General features: G+C 40.1%; 1 protein-coding gene across 1 annotated transcript in view; it reads left to right on the forward strand.

Annotated features, from left to right (window-relative positions):
• The window catches only part of FNDC3B (fibronectin type III domain containing 3B), a 209,866-nt gene that overhangs the window by 103,132 nt on the left and 87,654 nt on the right, over positions 1-19,080 (forward strand). Inside the window, exons 5-6 of the mRNA XM_074878513.1 lie at positions 6,507-6,750; positions 9,178-9,474. Of these exons, the coding sequence (XP_074734614.1) occupies positions 6,507-6,750; positions 9,178-9,474 (541 nt within the window). The remainder of the gene's footprint in view (positions 1-6,506; positions 6,751-9,177; positions 9,475-19,080) is intronic.

Genomic DNA, 19,080 nt, shown 5'->3' on the forward strand with positions numbered 1-19,080 from the left:
AATTTTTTTAAGACTTAAGTTTCCTTTGAAATAAGTTTAACACCTTTTTATTATTAAAATGTTTATACCTCTCAGTCCCTGTACTGAGATAAATGGTTAGGTATAGTTGAAATGCTTTCCAAACCAGAGCAGTGAAAACCACCTAGTTGTATCTCTGTCTGAACCCAGTTTCTCTTTAATGCTTTTTTGTGGGGCACCATAGTAATTCCACTAAAGAAGCCTTTAAGTAGTTTCTTAACAAAAAAACCCTACCCAAAACCCTCTTCTGAAGACATTTTTCCAAGGAGCTGGAAATATGTTTTAAAGTTTTAGAGTAAAATTCTGTACTCGATGCTTTTCGGCAGCAGACTCTGTGTTCTGCTGTGTGGCGAGCAAGCCTCTTGCCTTTCAGACTGCTTCATATTAAATAGTAGCTGAAAGTGTGTAGTAATCAAATTAGTTCTTATTGTAATAAATGTCCCTTATTTGCTCTTGCTTTTCTCTATTGCCTCATAGTTAAAAACTCTATGGTAAAAAATGAGGACACAAATTTAGAATGGCAAGGAAAAGCCATAAAGCAAATTAATGTACTTTGAGATATGAATCAAAATATGTTTGATTTTTGGTTTGGTTTGTCCCTAAAGTGTACATCTAAGAGTCAGGCAGAAAGCAGATACCCCTGCAGAGAAGTGACGGTACTTATTTAAAAAAAAGGCATGAAATCTTATTTCCATTTTGTTATGCCAAGCCTCTTGGAGCTGTGAGTATTGGCCTTAAAAATTACATGAGTTATCTAGTGATTTCAACCCTGGTTTAAAATGATGCTTCATTACCTCTTCTGAAATGATCAGCAAAAAATTGGCAGGAGGTTGTGTGCCCTGCAAGATCAGCCCCACTGGAAGCAGTGGAAAAATGGTTAGACTCTATTTCTAGACTTCAGGGACCATATTAGTAGTCGTGACTAGAAGCCAGGTTTGTTGATGTTAAGAGATGTTCCCAATGATGAGGCTTAGCCAGGGTGGGGAAAAAATGCAGGAAAATAATAGAAGACAGATACACACCACCAGTTCAGATCTTTCATGCTATGGTTTTGCTTTTAAAGATTGGTTCAATACAGCCAGTTATTTTGCATTTCCATTTCAGCAAACCTCTGTGCACCTCTGGCAGATACGAACTATCAGATCAGAGTTCGTGTCTGCAATTCTTTGTTGGCTAAGGGTTACTAAAATATAAAAGAGAAAAAGTTCCTTGCCATGCTCTCGGTGGACAATATTGCTACAGTAAAAGTTAATTGTGGAAGGTGGCATGGTAGAGAAATCTGTATTAAACGCGTGCAACGTCAACAATTTTGACTTCAACTGTTGAATGAAGGAGCAGCTCCTACGGCTTGTGGGGAGCCAGGCAGGAGCTGTTAATGCCTGTTCCAGTTCTGAGCTGCTGTCCTGAGGGCCAGGCTGGGAGCTCACCCTCCACTGGGGTGTCCACTGGAGGCTTCTTGCCATCAGGGTCTGTGGCCTGATGCCTTCTCCTGGCTCCCAGAGCACTCTAACTCCCTGGTGTCAGCATAATCTGAAGATTAGAGATCATGATTTGGATGCTAAGCTATTAAATTTGGGGAGGTCCTCATGGGTGGTTGTTTCTGATTTTCACAGTGCATGTTTGGGAGGAGGGAAGGAGGATTTGGGGTGTTCTAATGAGGAGAACTAGAAAAATGGCAATATCAAAAAGCACGATCGTGAACTTACTTGCTTGGGGCTATTGGCTGAGGACTGCTCTCTCTGAAATAAATCTGGAGCAATTCCACTGGAGTTTGAGGAATTACTCATGTGTAGTTGGACATGAAAATTTGGCATGAAACTCCACTTTTGATTTTATTTACAGAGTTGTTAATATGTGGTCTCTGCCACAGATATTTTAAGACTATAGGACTAATTTACTGGTTGGAGCATGAAGCATTCATAGTGCTGATAAGACTTCTTTTGTCAGGAGGTAACATTGGGGTCATATAGTCTGAACTATGCAACTCAAGCCATGGTCCTGCAGTTCAGTATTCCTGCATCAAGCATATAGCATTTGACAGAAATAAAGCATAATCTCTAGAAAGAGGAAAGTCTTTAAATAACATTAAAAGTAGTAGAAAAACAATCACATCCTCAGGAATAAGGGTTTTGGTCTTGGGTACATCCTCTACCATAAGTGAGGTATTCTCCTCCAGAACCATGTTTAGCTAGCATAAGCTTTTAGCCACAAACTCTTTGTTTTTGTATGGCTTGCTGCTCACAGAGTTTCTCTGTGTGTTTTGTAGACTGCAGTCAGTCAAGGCGTCCTTTAACAGGATGATCCTTCCTAATTCTCTGAACGCAAGGAAGGTTGCACAGATCTCATCTGCGTGTGGAGCAAGCCATAAAGTGATGATCCCTTTAAGTTCATGAGCATTGGTCCTGAAGATCTGGATCATTTTGGATTTAAAATACCCCGACATTCTTGCCAGCATTGCAGATGTTCATCTGTCTGTTTTCCAGGTTCAAGGTACAGATGTTTGTACATGATAGATGGCAAAGATAGCGATGCAAGCTTGCCAGGGCTGGCATGAATTTGGATCGGCATCCTTAAGAAATTAAGTGAATAAATAAAATGTTGACATCCAAGTTCCTTGTGGATGAGCTCATTCTGTACTGTTTTCTGGTACAGATTGATTTATGAATGAAGTTTCAAATTAGTTTATGAAATTCCCAAAGTATTGGTTTTGGTCCACCCAGTGGACATGCTCCAGATGTCCTTGCTGAATCTAGATTTTTTTTTCTTAAAGCAAGTGGAAATTAATTACATATTACCATATTATATCCATTCAGTAAACGTGTGTGTAACAGAATGAGAGTGATTGTATTCTTTTAACTGGAACTCACAAAATACAGGTGCAGTTTACCTGTGCAAAACTAACTTGCCTTTTTCCTGGGGGTGTAGTATTAAATTTCCGTGGGGAAAAATGAGAGAACGTGGAGTAGTGTTGTACTCTGAATATGTGAATTATCTCTAGTTAGACTGAGTTTTCATTGCTACAGTGATATCTTTTAATGTAAAACAAATAATATTTAAAATGGTGTTCTCAAAATGTAGCAACCCATGGGGGTGGCAGTTTTACTGTGCATGAGTAATGTTCATCCAGATTGTCCTGAAAGATCATCTATCTACCTCACTCAGCAATTAAGCTCCCTAAAATATGGAAAAAAACCACACAGAACTATGCTATAACAATATTGTCATTGAGGCGGCATGCCAGTTACACCAGCAAGCTCAAAAAATAACAGCAAAAGACAATTTACCTAGTAACTATTTGAAAAACACAAAATGATGAAGGTTTAGCTCTAGGTGCCAAATGACCAGAGATACTTGTTTTCTTTAAATATAAACTGCTAAAATTAGTAATAGCAATTACTTTTAATATTCCAGTTGCATCTAGAGACCTCAACAGGGATTAGGGTTTCATTGCTTCTTGGCACTGAGGTAGAGGCAGTTTAGCAGACAGTGTGTTTCCTGATGAATTTATGATCTTCATGACAAATGGTTTTAAGCAGCTACAAAGAATGGCAGATTTCTTCTTTAAACAGCAAAGTTTAATCTCTCTTCTAAGTTATGTTATTTACCTTAATGGATTAAAACTAATTTGCTCTGTCTTTGAATTGAAAGTGTCGTCTCCCAGAATGGCACTGCTGCAGTCTACCCACTGCAAGTTTTACAAATCAAGAGATAACTACAGTCTTAACCTGTGCTGGTTTTATAGCTGTCTAATGCATATAATGCATAATACATTGGTATACCAATTTTATGATTTCTTAAGGACAGAATAGGTTATCTAAAGATTGTATGTGTAGCTTCAGAAGTTTTTATGTGTGTATATATATATAAAAAACTCCTAGTTTAGGGAGAAAATGCTCTGTAGGATGGGGAAATAAAGTGTTTTTTTGCCAGGTCCCTATGTTTCTGCATTCATTTGGAACACAGGCTCATGAAGTAACAAGAATGCTGTCAGCATTCGTGGACTGGGAGGAAATAAATAAAGGATACTAGTCTCTCAGCTTTTTGACGAAAGTCATTTGGAAGGCTGGCTCCTCCTTTGAGTTGGACTAGATGATGATTATAGGTCCCTTCCAACTGAAAATCTGTTCTATTCTATCCCCTCATCTCTGGCTTTTGTCTCAGTACTGCTGATATTTTATAGTTCTATCTAGCAGGATAGTTTCATCAAAAAGGTCTTTGACAGGACTCAGAGCTTTTCTTCCTGCTCTCTAGCAGATAGTTCAGGAAAAGGAATCTTAATAATTTTAAATATGGTTTACATTATGTGCTGCTACAGGGTACAAGCTTTCTGTCTAAATCTGTTCCTTAATGTATTCATCTTTCACTAGAGCACAAAATACACATGTAGTCTGGTCTAGATGCATGGATAAGAGATTGTACCTGCCTGGAAGACTGAAATTGTCTTTGGGGCTTGGACTAGTGAAAGCCATGATGAAAACTTTTCACATCAGGATGTAGGAGCTTGCTATCTCAATTAAATTTGGAGCAAGATCAAAGTGTAAGAGAGTTAAATTCATCATTTCTGTGCACAGTCCTAAATGAGTAGTTCTGTTTTTTCAACGTGTGCTAAATGGAAAAGGATTTTCCTCTTCTCTGGGTTTCAGAGTGCAGATTAGAGACCTGGTGCCAGAATAAAAGATGCTGTGGTGCTTGAATAGAACCAGTAGCAGAGATGGGAGGCCTGAAAACGCAGCAGTTACAATGACATGATAGTCTAAATCTCCGAGGTTCAGCCATCTTCTGAGGACTCTGTAAAGACTTCATAATTTAAAGCTAGCAGATGACAAATTGTTAGCTGAAGTTGTAAATTTAGAGGTTAGGATCAAGTATGTTAAGCTAAACAATTCCTACTGTGGTTATACAGCATAGCAAGCAATGCATTTCTTATAATGTAAAATAGCAATTACAAGTGAATGAATTAACTTTCTATAGAAAATTTTCTTCTGTAGGAGGCCAGCCAATCCACAGAAATTGTCTGTGTCCGTGGTCGTAGCCTGTGGCTAACAGGCATAAATTCATATAACCTGAGGACACATGTGGCCTAAGGAAGGAAGTGGGTCGGCTAATACTGGTTAAATTTTACCCTGTGACAAGTTGCTCAGCTGCTGCCTGCGGCAGGGACTTGTGTTTGCTGGAGCATTACTGCTCACGGCTGTGGGCACTGCCTCTCAGGCAGGGATTGTCCCTCTGCAGCAATCAGCAGAAACAACTGTGTGCCCGTGCCTTTGCTCCACTTCAGGGTGTATCAGCATAAACAAATTTTTCTTTGTGGTTTAGGCTAAGAGGCTTTGATGTGACGAGAGTCACTGGAACGTAGCAGCGTCTCTTATGCTGATGCTGCTGGGGGGGGGTAGATAATTCCAGAGATGTTGGTGGCAGTCAGCTGAGAGTGACAGCATCTTATGGCAGGTGCCCTTGATGCACCTTCACTTATCTCATACAACACATTTATCACATGTGTTATTCCATCTGTGTGTCATCAGTCAGTTTAGAAAAAATTATGTTTTTAACAGCCTGTTTGTTGTATGAAACTGAATTAGGCTTCCTTCATGCTTTTCTACCTTATGCACATCTCGTACAGAATCAAAGGGATAGTAATTGTTCTTAGGCGGTTGTATATTTAAGTTCCAGAAATGGCAGAAGTTTTTTTGAATAAGCTTCAAGAAAAGCTTGGCTCCTAAGTCTGGACTGAAATTTGGCTGGTTAACTGTTCTCCAGAAATATATCTCTGGAAAAATTATAAGGTGAAAAACTTTTTTCAGCCTAAGCACATTTCCACTTTCCTACATCTGTTTTTACATGCTTTGGCTATGGCATTTGGGGCCAAGTTATGGATATTCCAGAGTCGATTTGCGTGGATGTATAGACCAACTCTGTAGCAGAAAAAAACCTTCTGCCTTATGATTTGTCTTGAACAGATACCTGTTGTGAACAGAGTAATTCTATTGAAAACGTGTGTCAACACAAACAGGTTCCTGCAGAACCCATGTCTCTGCATACATGCAGCTTCTCCATAACAGCAGTGCCAGCTAATTTCCAAGCGTTACTAACTTCGTACTCACTCAGAGTGCTGTCAAAATTGGTGGTAGAAATCTTATGGGCAGAATGTAAGGTTGGTCCCAATGAATACTCCTATTTTGGTGCTTTGTGTTCCTTTTTCAATTGTTTTACTCCTTAAATACAGGTTATTTATTTTGTCTCTTACCCACATAGTTATCGCTAGCAGCAGTAAGGCTCCCAGTGATTAGTGTAGCTATCTGAGTCTCTAAGAAAAGCCACGTCACCACTATGGTTACTTCTGCTGGTATTCATTTTAGAAACGTGTTTATGAATACACCTAAGGACCAACAGTTTTCTAACGGGAGAACAAACTGTAAACAGTGCTGGTTTAAAAATATGTTTGGTTCAGATGCTGCATAACGTGTTTGTTTCCCTGCCTTCCCTTCCAGGTGATAGAAGACAACACCGGCGTTCGGAGGGTGGTGGTTACCCCTCAGTCTCCGGAGTGTTACCCTCCTAGCTATCCTTCAGCCATCTCTCCAACCCATCACTTACCTCCATACCTGACGCACCATCCCCATTTTATTCACAACTCTCATACAGCTTTTTACCCTCCTGTCACTGGACCTGGGGACATGCCACCACAGTTTTTCCCACAGCACCATCTTCCCCCAACAATATATGGAGAACAAGGTGAGCTGGAAGGAAGGTACTGGCGTTTCACACCTGTGTTCAGCGAGTTTTAAGGACTAGTGAAACCAAGAGTAGAAATGAATTGGAGAACTTGTAGAGTGGCTTTGTCTGCACGGATGGAGCCTCCTTCTTTAACATCCAGAGCAGGGGGGTGTAGCCATCCAGCATGCAGCAACACAGGGTAATCTTATGTTGCAACACTAGGTTGAAGAAACAAAACCAATTTTAACTTAATTTGTAAATACAGTGGGGAAAAAAATGTCTCATCCCATGCTCCAGACTAGGGACGTGAGTCATGCCGGTTGCTCTTGCTGTGTCACGATGCAGCGTTGTACAGAAAACCAAGAGACAAAATGTGTCAGTCCCGGCTTGGGAATGAGGATGGATACGGAGGGCTGGGTTCAGCATGGGTTGCTGCACTAATTTCCACTGGGAAAAACTGATACCGCTTCCTGTTGGCCATAATGTGCTTTCTGCCCCCCAGCTGTGGTTTTCCAAGAAATAACAGGCATTTTCTGTTTGATATTCTAGTGGGGACTCTGCAGTAAGTCGCTGAAGAGCATTGTCTGATACCAAAGGGTAGCATGGCAACCCTAATCAGGCCATGAGTAAATAATTGCAAGAAAAGAAGTGAAAGGGGCATATTTCTGTCTGAACTATGCACTGTTGTGTCTCTGCCACCCTGGAGATAAGTCTTTCTGTAATCTGGAAGAGGGCATTAACCAAAGAATTAATTGGCAAAGCTGCTTGGGATGTTTAACATGGAAATCAGTTCAGGATTCATGGTTTGACATTACTGCTGAACTACCTGGAGTTAAGACCCTTTCTAAAGAATATGTGTAAGCTATATCACCAGAAGTGAGGTTCTGCTGGAGTGGGAAGGAAGGGGCAGAGAGGGAGAGAGGTGTCTATTGATGCTACTACTTGAAGTTTCTGTTGACCAACAAACCTTGTTTTCTAGTGGGGAATGGACCCTTAAAGCTGACATTTTACTTCATTATAAGTGGGGGAGAGGAAGTGGGAAGCTCAGGAAACCAGTAGGACACTGTAGATAACCAGATACAGAGGGGAGGGACTTTCCCCTTGGAAAGGGAACAGGACAGGTTGTCAGATTGCTTGACAAAGTCTTGTGTGCAAAGTGAACATAGAACTGCTAATTAAGTAGATGTTGAATATTTCTGTAGCCTGGAGATACCAAGAAGCCAATTCAACTTTAAAAATAAAATTAAAAAAAAAAAAAAAAAAATCCTTGGTTGCTTTACTGGAATGACCTACACCTGTAACACTGAAATAGTTGAAGTGCTGAATATTGTACTGATGAGTATTAATCCACTACTTCCCATTTGCTGTACGATGGTTTATACTTAAAAATTGCATTTATTTGTAGCATGCTGGTTTTAGGCAGCTAATTGCTGCAAGAATACAGATAGGATCATGTAGCTAGATAAGGGAGATGAAGGCTAAAATGCACTGAAATAAAAAAAATCTGGCTAGTTGAAACAACTTGGAGAAGTATAATACAGTATACATGGCAATCTCCACTTACAAACAGGGCTTCAAACGGTTGGATGGGATAGATGCTTGTTTGTTTCAAAAATTTGTATGATAACTTCTGAATGGATGTAGAAAAAAAATAAGAATATATCAATTGTTATTTTACTAACAGGCAAAACGGTTGTTTTGGGCATTAATTTATTCAAGCTTCAGACTTGGAGTGCAAAAAGGAAGATTGAACTATAGAAAAAAGCAGAAAGTACTCTGATTGCTGCAAGCTGACCTGCCTTAGGTTAGAGAGAGTCATTCTTGAAGGAGGATGTGGGGGTTGTATTTAATTAAGTGTATCTGAAGTGAATGTATGATATTTTTCAAGGGTTTTTTAGATAGTTTTACTTACCCAAAGCTTCCACTTCATGGTGCACTTCTCTTCTTAGGCAGGCAGAGTTGACACCATTGTGAAGTCTATTTATACTGGGAAATTAAATTGCATGTAATCAATGATGGCAGCTTGAAGCCAGGGCATCTCAGCTTATTCTGTCCAGTCAGGCCCTGGGGAAGAAACTGTTAAATTGCTGTGAATTTATGAAGGCTTTTTCCTAAATATCAGTCTTTCTGGATTTTTGCTTGAAATCTGTGTCCTCGAAATACGAAGACTGAAAACAAGGTGAAAAACTATTATGCTAATTGCTGTATTTTACAGACTTATTCAAAGAGTTATGAAATCCTATCAGCAAAGGAGCACACAATACAATAAAATCATCAGTCCTGCAGAAAAGATTTCTTAAGGAAAAAAAAAAATTGATTTGTTGTAAAATCTGTCTCCAGAAAAATCTAGTCTTTTCATTTGGAGATGGTCAGGAATTTGGTTTTCTGAAAAAATTTGGTGATTTTGTTGTTTGGAGTTAACGTGGATGAATTCTTTCGTTCCAGAAATCATACCACTATATGGGATGTCCAGCTATATTACCAGGGAAGATCAGTACGGCAAACCACAGCACAAAAAACTCAAAGACAGGCAGATTGATCGCCAAAACCGTCTGAATAGTCCTCCTTCATCCATCTACAAAAGCCATATAGGCAGCTGCACAACTGTATATAATGGTTATGCAAAGAGCCACAATGGAGCAAGCAGCGGAGGCGGCGGTGGCGGCGGGGGGGCTCCACCAGTAAAGAAACCGGAGCGCAGAGCAAGAAGCAGCCCAAAGTCCAATGAACAAGACCCACATGGTAAAGACAGTTTTATTTATTTTTAATTCCTTTTTATTGCACCTTTCTGGCTTACGACTGCCTGTATATGGATCTAGTAACTATGCCAAAAAACACTACCACCCACACATAAAGACAGTGTTAATACAGTGTGAACTTAAATATAAATGTTGAGCTAGCTATACTATATTTGTTTTGTAAGATGAACTGGTTGCCTCCCCATCTTTCATGACTACTCCCGGGTAGATGCAGCATCATTCTCTGTTTATCTGTTGGAAACAGAAATGCATTTGATGGGCAAGTTTTTGGTATTATTTTGCTTTTCGTAACAGGCATCTTGGCACTTCACAAAAATCCTTAAGGACGATTGAACTATAATCAAAACCTGACTACTAGGTACCACTACTTTGCATCTCCTAGGTAAATGTAGTAAACTTATCAGAAAATTTAGAGGTGATTGCTGAAAAAACAAGTTTGTTTATGTCAAAGTTCAGTGGAAGTATGATTAGTTGAGACAGAATAAATTTGAGAAGAAAATGCTTAGTCTTAGCCATTGGAATTAGTGGTCAAATAAATCTGTCTACTTTTGAAATAATTTTCTTCAGCATTTTCAGAGGCTTATCATTTAAAAATTTGAAACCTTACAATAAAACATTAGGTTATTCATCTAGTTCAATCTTATTTATCCCAAGCCATTCTGCACATAGCCAGTTCTACCTAAATGTAGCTCAGTAAGTTGTTAAAATCCATTATACCTTTCAGCCTTTCTCTTCTCTGCCTGTCTCTTTGTTGACTGCTGGCTGAACAAACTTTTATGTAGTAAGAAAGCTTATAACCGCACGTCTAGGATATGTATAATGTAGTGTGCTTTGAAATCTCTTGTGTGAATTTGTACATACAACATAGGTTTTCCATTATCTGTATGTTGTGTATATTTATTTGGCTGTGTACTTTTCACTTGTGAGACATAACTGAAATAAATACTCAGGAAAAGTAACTTAATTGATAGCCAAAGGGGAAAAAAATGCTGCTGGCATGGTAAGGAGTGAGGATTTGCAGCTGTGCTTTAGGGTCTTTAGAACTGGCAAGGAGCTGTATCAGGGAATGCTTTAATCCAAGAAAATGAATCCCTGCATTAGACTTCCTAATTATTTCTCGTCAGTCAGCTTATACGACCTTTAATATTCTTAATTATGTTTAGCTATATTTTTTTTTTTAATGTAGTCTGTGCTGGAATACATAAGATATTTGGAAGCACCTGTGTGAAAGACCTGGAATAAACCATAGTCTTAACAGCTAAACTGCATAATATAGTTTCAGTGGGTACTGAGTCAGCCTGGATGATTGCTTTTAACATAATCTAGATTTAATTTAAAATCATCTAGTTTAAGGATTTCCTGCAACCCTGGTGTGTGTCTAATTTTCTCTCTTGGAGTAGTCTGCAGTGCTCCAGCTGAAGACCATGAGCACTCTTAAAATGCCAAGAAAATCGGTGAAGTCAGGGCTATGTCATGTCCAGTCCATCAGCCAGAGAGTGCCTTTAAACTGGTGTAGTGGTTTAGCCCCTGCCGGGGTCTGAGACCACGCGGCCGCTGCCCCTCCCCTACAAAGGGAGTGAAATACAAAGCCCCAAGACTGAAATAAGGAAAGGTTTAATACAACAGTGCAATAGCAACACAACCAACAACAACAATAACAATAACAGTAATAGTGATAGCAGTGAACAGAGCAAAATAGCTACCAAATACAGCAGTTTGAAGCACGATGTACAAAACCACGAGTGCACCGCGCTCCGCGCCAGGAAAATGTGACCTGCCAGGATGTGACGTCCGTCCGCATGGTATCTGAATAACCCGGCTAGAGCTCCCCCCCACTGCTGGGGAAACTTAACCCTATCCTGGTTAAACCAGGACAACTGGGAACTGCAAATGATGGGAGTCTTCCCCCAAACTATGAAAAAGTCCGTAACAGGAGACCATGCAAATAAGCATCAGTTGTCCCGCCCTTTTGATAAATCCAGTTCACTGGTGTTTTAAAATTAGGTTCTGCATCTGTTCCCGAAGAAGGTAGCTCAGGAGTCACTGTCAGACTGCTCCATGGCAAAGTCTGTGGCCAAAGCAGGAATAGGAGAATTTTCTTCATATTAAAAGAAAAAAAAAAACAAACCACTGTGAACTCAAATGTGAGCTTTTTCACATCAAGGTCTATTGTTATATTCATATATGTATACCTACATGCAAATTTCCGCAGAAAATTTGTCAGAGAGGTTTTGTAGTGGCTCTCACCTAACAAAGCCCTAAAATAAGTTCCCACTTGATATTTATAAGCTTCTAATCATATCTGCAGGTTTATATTTACCTTCTCAGTTTCTTCTTGCATTATTTGGGGATTTATTTATTGATACCTGACTAATATGACCATACGTGTAATTGGGGTAACAGTTAAAAGCAATCTGGGAACAGCTGATAATTTTGATTCATGCTGCTAAGATGACAGTGTGTTTAGAATAGCCAAGAAAAAGAGTGTGTCAGAAGCAACATGCAGCAAAACCATCTAAACTTAACACGTTTTGTAGATGTGTATCAGTTCAAGCCTGTTAATAGTTAAAAATTTGATGCTCCTATGTGGCTGCTTCCAAAATTAAAGAATAGCCTGGAAAAGCTATAAAATATATATATATATAAATAAATACATATATATATAAAATGCATAGAGAATAAGAGTCTTTATTTAGAAAACCACTTAACCAAAAAACTCTTAAGAGACAAGGAGGAATGTATGAATTTGGTCAGACAGTGGAATAGGCTGCCCAGGGAGGTGGTGGAGTCACCATCCCTGGATGTGTTTAAGGGTTGTTTAGATGAGATACTGGGGGATACGGTGTAGGGGAGAACTTTGTAGAGTAGGGCTGATGGTTGGACTCGATGATCCCAAGGGTCTTTTCCAACCTGAATGATTCTGTGATAATTTAGAGTAAAACTTACAGCAAGGTGAAGGAGAACTGGAACTGATGGGTTCATTTGCATGAATTTCTTAAAGGAGATTGTAATGTCTTTTATAGCATATCATTTCATATCTGGTTGGGGAGGCGGTATGTTTGTGCAGTGGTAGCTGGCATGCTTATTTTGGGTGTTTGGATGTCAGAGCGATCCAGTGAGCCAGCTCCTGGCAAGCTGCTTCACCGAATCAGTCATACCAGGGAGCAGGGCTTCAGGGGCCCTGTACGCAGCTGGAGCCGACGCTTCCACAGCCTAAATCCTGGTTGCCGTAGAAAAGTACATCGTGCTGCAGCATGACATAGTAATTCCCTTCCTCAGGGACTGGGCTTTTTGGAAGCAAAGCATTGCAAGCTGCCTGGGCACTGGGAGCGTGGCGAGGAGGTGGCCGGGGGCAGGTGGCATCTCACCCGGCGCTGGGTGCGTGCCGGCAGTGCCCGCTGCGCCGGAGCCAACCCTTGGAAAGGCAGTTGGGGTGCCTGATTTAATCGGTAGAGGAATGTGATCTGCACGGTGGTGTTAGTGACGGGGAAGTGGAAGATGGGCATTGCTATTCTTGGGTCTGTTAGTCCTGTGTTTAAGAAAACGCTCATCCTCTCCCTTGTTTCTCGGTAGTAATTTCTTGGAGGGGTGGGTTGCTCCTTACTGAGCACCTCCAAGCAATCTCTGCTGTGACTGCACTGAGGTTATTACAGTGTACTGTAAGAGTAATATTGAAGAAAATGTTGTGTACAATGCAAGGACAACTCTACTTTTTTTCCCCTGAAAAGGAATGACATAAATCTTGGGATATGAGATAATTAAGGTAATGTACTTTTCCATCAAAATATACACTCGTTGCACGTATTATGCCCATGATATTTGAGTAAGTGCTCAAGGAAAATTCTGCCATGTGTCAGTAACTTACTGCTTCTTTCCAATAGTAAAAGAACCAGGGGTTTTCCAAAAAGCTGATTGAGCACTGGTAGAAGACATGGGGCGATAGCATCATCAGTAGTACTAAAATTAAGCAAGTACATGACTCTGGAGTACTTTAGGTTCAATCACCTCTTCCATTGTGGATCCAGCATGTGCTCCTCCATGCTATTCTGTGCTCTGTTCAGCGTGATGGTACATTAAAAATATGTTGGTGCTTCTATTATGTACCCTTATCCCAGCCTGGCCCTATAACTTAGCATCAGGACCTCTTTTTAGTAAGGAAATTACTTTCAGATTGGCAATTTAAGTGCAATTCTTCTGGCCTTTTCCATTGACAGCATTGTGCCTGTATGTCGGGAGGTGCACTTGGAAATAAAGACTTCTAGTTATGCTGGATGCTGGAAATATGCCATTTTAAGGCAAAAAGAGGAAATTAATGGCTTATTGTCTGAAAACCATTCTAAGCATTTGTTGTGATAGGGTGGCTGGTGTCTTGTACAGGCGGAAGACTTGGAGGTATGATGTAGGGATTCTGATTTAAAATCCATACGGTAGCTTTTCTGGAGAGCTGCTTTTAAAACTGAATGGGAGAGGAGGGAGCAAGGTTGGGGTTTTGTGGGTTTTTGTTTTTTTTTTTTTTTAAAGGAGCCTTGCCATGTAAGATCTGTAAGCGGAAATCCTGTCCCATTCATGCTGTCCTTTATGAATTTCAGTCTGAGTCACTTCCTTCTCATGCACTCAGTGGTTCACTTCTTGGTCATGTAGTGATCTGGTCATTTGGGAAGTTTTGTGTGTGACTGTAAGCACTGTGGGAACATAAGCAGTTTTGAGCATTCTTGCAATGCTTTTGCCGATTTGCTAATAAAACATTTTTTTCTCTTCAAATCAGATAAAGTCTGGGGGGTTTTTTTGATCCTTATTGAAATTTGAAGGACCTAAGATACCCATTTTGAAGTGTTTTAGTTTTGGCTAGGAGTAGAAAGCAGGAGACGGATTGTTAGGTACATCCTGTCGAGAAGCTGGGTGGGTGCTGGGAACTGGGTGCCAGAATAAACAGACCTAAACTGGGCAGGGAGGCAGCTCTGGGGGGGGGTCGCATGCACCTTTATGTAAGCATTCCATAAAGAATATTTTTTTTGTGGAGATTTGAGAAGATTTGGCCTGCTGGGTCATAGCAGGGGCCCAGCGGTCTGTCTTCAGCAGTGGCAATGAAGATGCTGCAGGAGGAGAGCCTGCAAGCCCAGCCCTGTCCTGGGTACTGGTCCCTGCTCCTACCCCAGCATCCAGACCTGCTGGGCACAACAGAGAGTTTAGTCCCTTTGATTCTCACTTGTTGACCTGTTGTCTGTGAACTTGTCTAACTCTTTTTGGAACTGGCTGATGTCATTTGCCTCTTCCTGAGCTGCAGAAAAGCAGACTTGCTTTTCAGCTGCCCAGAGCGGTGCCCAAATGCTGACTTGATGTCCACTTTACTTCTCTGAGCAGCTGGTTTCTTGAACGTGGAGTTAGCATGCTTTACGTATGAAGAAGGGAGAAAAAAAGATTGGGATTATTTAGTAGTTCAAAGAGTTGTTGTAGACTACACATAGATCATAAACTTTTGTAGTACCGTTGTCATATGTGTGCAACCAGCTTAAAAACTCAAAGATGTTGCTTTCCTATCACTGAGGTTTTGTAAATCTGATTTTGTGCACTGAAGCAGCCTTTGGGTATTCCCGAAGGTAAAAACCATTTCCTTAGGTGCTTCATATTCCTGCCTGCATTGCTGATGGACAGTTCTCAGGAGATGTCTCTAGCTCTGTGCTCATTTCTTTGAGGTGAATGTGTCAGGAAAACATGGAAAACGGGTTTAGTGAGAGAACTTTTTAAGCATGGTGATTTTACTTTACATTTTAGAAGTAGTGAACTCAGCAAAACAGAAGTTCTGAGATGAAGAAGTAAAGGTGACTGCTATGGCTAGCCTGAGCTGATGCTAGCAAGAACCAATACCAGCAAGTACCCCTGAGCTGTGTGGGGAATGCTTTGCAAGCTGTTAGTACGTGATGCAGAGTGGATGACGACATATTGGAAGAACAGAGCTGACACTTGCTTGATACTGTTCTCTCGCTCTCTTCTTTGTAACGTTTAAATATATTTAGGAAAATTTCTGGGTTTGTTTTTTAATTGTATCAAGTTTTTTTGAATCCAGAGCCTGTGAATTAAAGGGAAATTGAGGGAGCTGTGATTCAATGCATACAGGAACCAGTCAAAGTTCCTTTGCTTACTCGTTCTAAATCCTGTCAATTCTTTTCTATTTTGGTCCTAAATCTGTTTTGCAAGCTTATTGGGCCATATATGTATCTTTACCTGTATATCCTGTAGATTTAACAGTTTAAAAGTAGTTTCATCACTCATGGTCCATGTAAGCAGAGAGGCTGAGAAATATTATGGCAGTATTTCTAACTTTTATGTTCTTTTAGCCAGGAACTGATGATTTGGCACACACTTACAAAGATCTTTGTTATACAAATGTAGATATGTTCTGCAGACAGAATTTGTCATAAATAGTTCTTCTGCTGACATACAAAATACCCCTATGTAAGTGCAGCTTCTCTGGCTTCCCTAACTGTATTTGCTTCTATAAAGTAATATTTAACAAGATTGTCTCCTGAAGACAACCTGTCAAAACTGACACAGTGATTTTATTAGTAACATGGAAAAAAACACTCTGAAGACTAAAATACATCTGTCAGGCTATGTGAATTTTAGTATTATACCAAGTAATGCAATGTGAATTTTGTAATATTTACTGGAAACAGAGACGTGTTGAATCGTGTGTGTATAGATCAGCATCACATATGAAATCTGAATAGTATTACTGTTCCTACTGCATTTTTTAAATAGTTTTAGCAAATAATACTACTCGGCTGAATTGTTGAGACATATCTAATAAGAAATACATGTTGTGTGTTGTGTGCATGCTGTCTTGCTTTAAATTTTAATAAGTGAGAGGAAATAGGATGCATTAATTTGGGCACTAGTCTGAACTTGAGAAACCACAATTAATTTGTGACACCAGGGAATTTCCAGTGTGATATTCTCGTGCCTCAACCTTAACTCGCACATCATGACCAAACTTGTGGTTTTGTTTGTTTCTGTTTGGAAATATGCCTACTTCTTAAACATTCTTTATCTTTTATATTTTCTCTAAAATAGTAAGCTGTGAAATTGTTCATCCTGACAGAAAACAAAATTGTTATGAGTTTCAGATACTTCTGATGTTAACATGCTGAGAGTACACCTTTGTATACCAGAGTCAACTCCATTAGCTGGGCCACACAGATTGTTTACCAAAGATTGTTTTGCCTAATAGTCACATAAAATAACCACTTAAGCAAACTCTCTATAGGCTGATGAATATATTAGAAACATATTGATGTTATGCAGAGTTCAAGGAAAGTACATTCCCAAGTTCATGTCAATCTGTATGCATGCAAGAATTTGTCCAGATCAGGCTTAATTTATGTATTTTCTTCGGCAAAAAGGATTGCTAAGATGTATACTCAGCATCACCGAGAAAGACACTGTGTTGAGGGAAAGAAATAAATGTCTTGTTTCCTCTGCTGTCTTGAAACTTGACTTGCATCGTGGGGCTTTGATGGAGAAAGGTAAAAGCTAAATATCACAAGGAGACCAGTGGTACTGAAAAGCAAGTGTACGCCCAGTGCTAACGTACTCCCTCCCTCAGCTGTCGGGTAGTTTCTTCCAGTGCATCTTGGCCAGCTCTTTCCCAGAAGTCCACTGTGTGCAAAATAATTTCCAGGAATTTGCAAGTCTATGAAAGTTTGTCTGCATGTGAAATGTTAGGAGCATGGAGATATTTTCCTGCTGTATCCATACTGCAGGAACAAAACCAAAGTTTACGAGAAGCCTGGATGCCATGGCTGTCCTACCTTCTTTCACACCACAGTGCTTCATTCTGGCAGAAGGCCCTTTTGTGCTTCATTAGCAGAGCCCTGCAAGCTGGGGGGGCTGGGACAGGGAGAGAGGAGATATTCACATTCTATTTTTGTGCACTTATCTTGAAAGACTAAAGAACCAACTTCATAACTTAGGCACCAGAAGTTGTTGATAAGAGATTCACTTCATCAACTAAATGGTAGCATGGCCTCTTAGTTTAATTGCACAGTATTCTCCCATCTTCCATCTCAGCTACTTTTAAAGGCAAACATAAATGTGTCAAACTTGGTTTCATGCAGACTTTTTGTAACTGGAAACACAAACAAAATGTCAAGGTAGCTGTGGATACATGTCATCTGGTGTGATTATAAGCTGCTCTCCTGGGCACCCACAGCTCTGAGGCATAAATGGGACAGAATGGGTGACCACAATTTTGGTTACCTTTTTCAGTCTCATCACAGAAGCTCAGACAAAATAAAGCTTATTTGAATCTCCCTGATCTTTTAAGTGTGCTAGCTGCCTAGAAACACAGCTGCAAGTCCACCTGGGAAAGTATAGGGCAAATCTAGTAAAGACTGGGGAAATCTGGGTCCAGGGCTCTCATTTGACCTACTGGTGACTTAAAATCCCTTTTGATGGTGACTGGAGTTTTTCCCCAAGGCTGGTGGTTTTCGCAATCCTGATCAACCCCTGTAGACTCTCATATTCATCTTCTCATCTGCTTTCATCCCTCCCTTGTCTCATAATTCCAGCAGCATCTCCTTGGCGGGGGGAGCTGGATAAGCTATCTGCTCCATGATTTATCAGGAAGTTGGTGCTGAATGACGTAAGGCACAATCTCTTCCCCCGGAGGATCTTCATATTATCTCAAGAATTCGCAGCTTCTGCTGCAACTGACAGTCAAATCCAGAAGACTGAAATCTGAGTCTTTTTCCTTGGAGTTTATGTAATTTATAGATATCCAACCAACAGAAAAAAGCCATACCAAGCACATTTTCATCCTGCTTAAATGCTCAGTGGTTAAATCCCCGTGCTGGGGAGAAGAGTTGCACGAAGGTCTCAGAGCTTCAGAGCAAGATAAACAGTGTGTTCTCACCAGTTAAGAGGAGATAACATGGACCACCGACAAAGGAAGGGAACCATGTTTCCCTTATTTGGCAATGTCTGGGATGTTGAGCCAGAAGGGAGAGGGTATTTATAGGGGAGAGGTAGAACGTTTCCTCCCTCTGGAGTATAAAAAATAAACCACTTTAATAATTTAATGAACAACCCTTATATATATACCCAGATGTTCTGAACAATGTCCATCTGTATATTCATCTGGATTTGCAAAGGCGGTGAAATGAAATTGCATGTCCTGCTGAAGTTAATGGGATTTGTTTACCTAACTTTATTAGGCTGTGCTTCAAAACCCATTAGCTAGTTTTCCTTTTCTGAGGAAGGGTGGAATTTGATTTCAAAAGTTTTTGTGACCTTCAGTATATTTTCTTAGGGGGGGAACTTTTCTTTTTAGAAATGCAGGGTGATGCTTTGAGTATTTCAGTTAACAGAAGGGATAGACATGGTTCTAAAATGAAGCAGCCATTTCAGTTTTCTTCAAGGTTTATTACAGAAGATTTTTGTCCTGAAGCTTGCATTTGGGTTTTTGTTTATTTTTTTTTCTGTAAGGAGCTGTGCTTAGAAGCAGCTGCTTTGATTTACCGTGATGCATGTGACTTTTGCCTGAATTTCATCTCCACAATGAAATCCAGATCGAGTTGAAATTCCTGTAACT

The sequence above is a fragment of the Strix uralensis genome, chromosome 9, assembly GCF_047716275.1.
Source record: "Strix uralensis isolate ZFMK-TIS-50842 chromosome 9, bStrUra1, whole genome shotgun sequence".
In the NCBI taxonomy this organism is placed as follows: Eukaryota; Metazoa; Chordata; class Aves; order Strigiformes; family Strigidae; genus Strix; species Strix uralensis.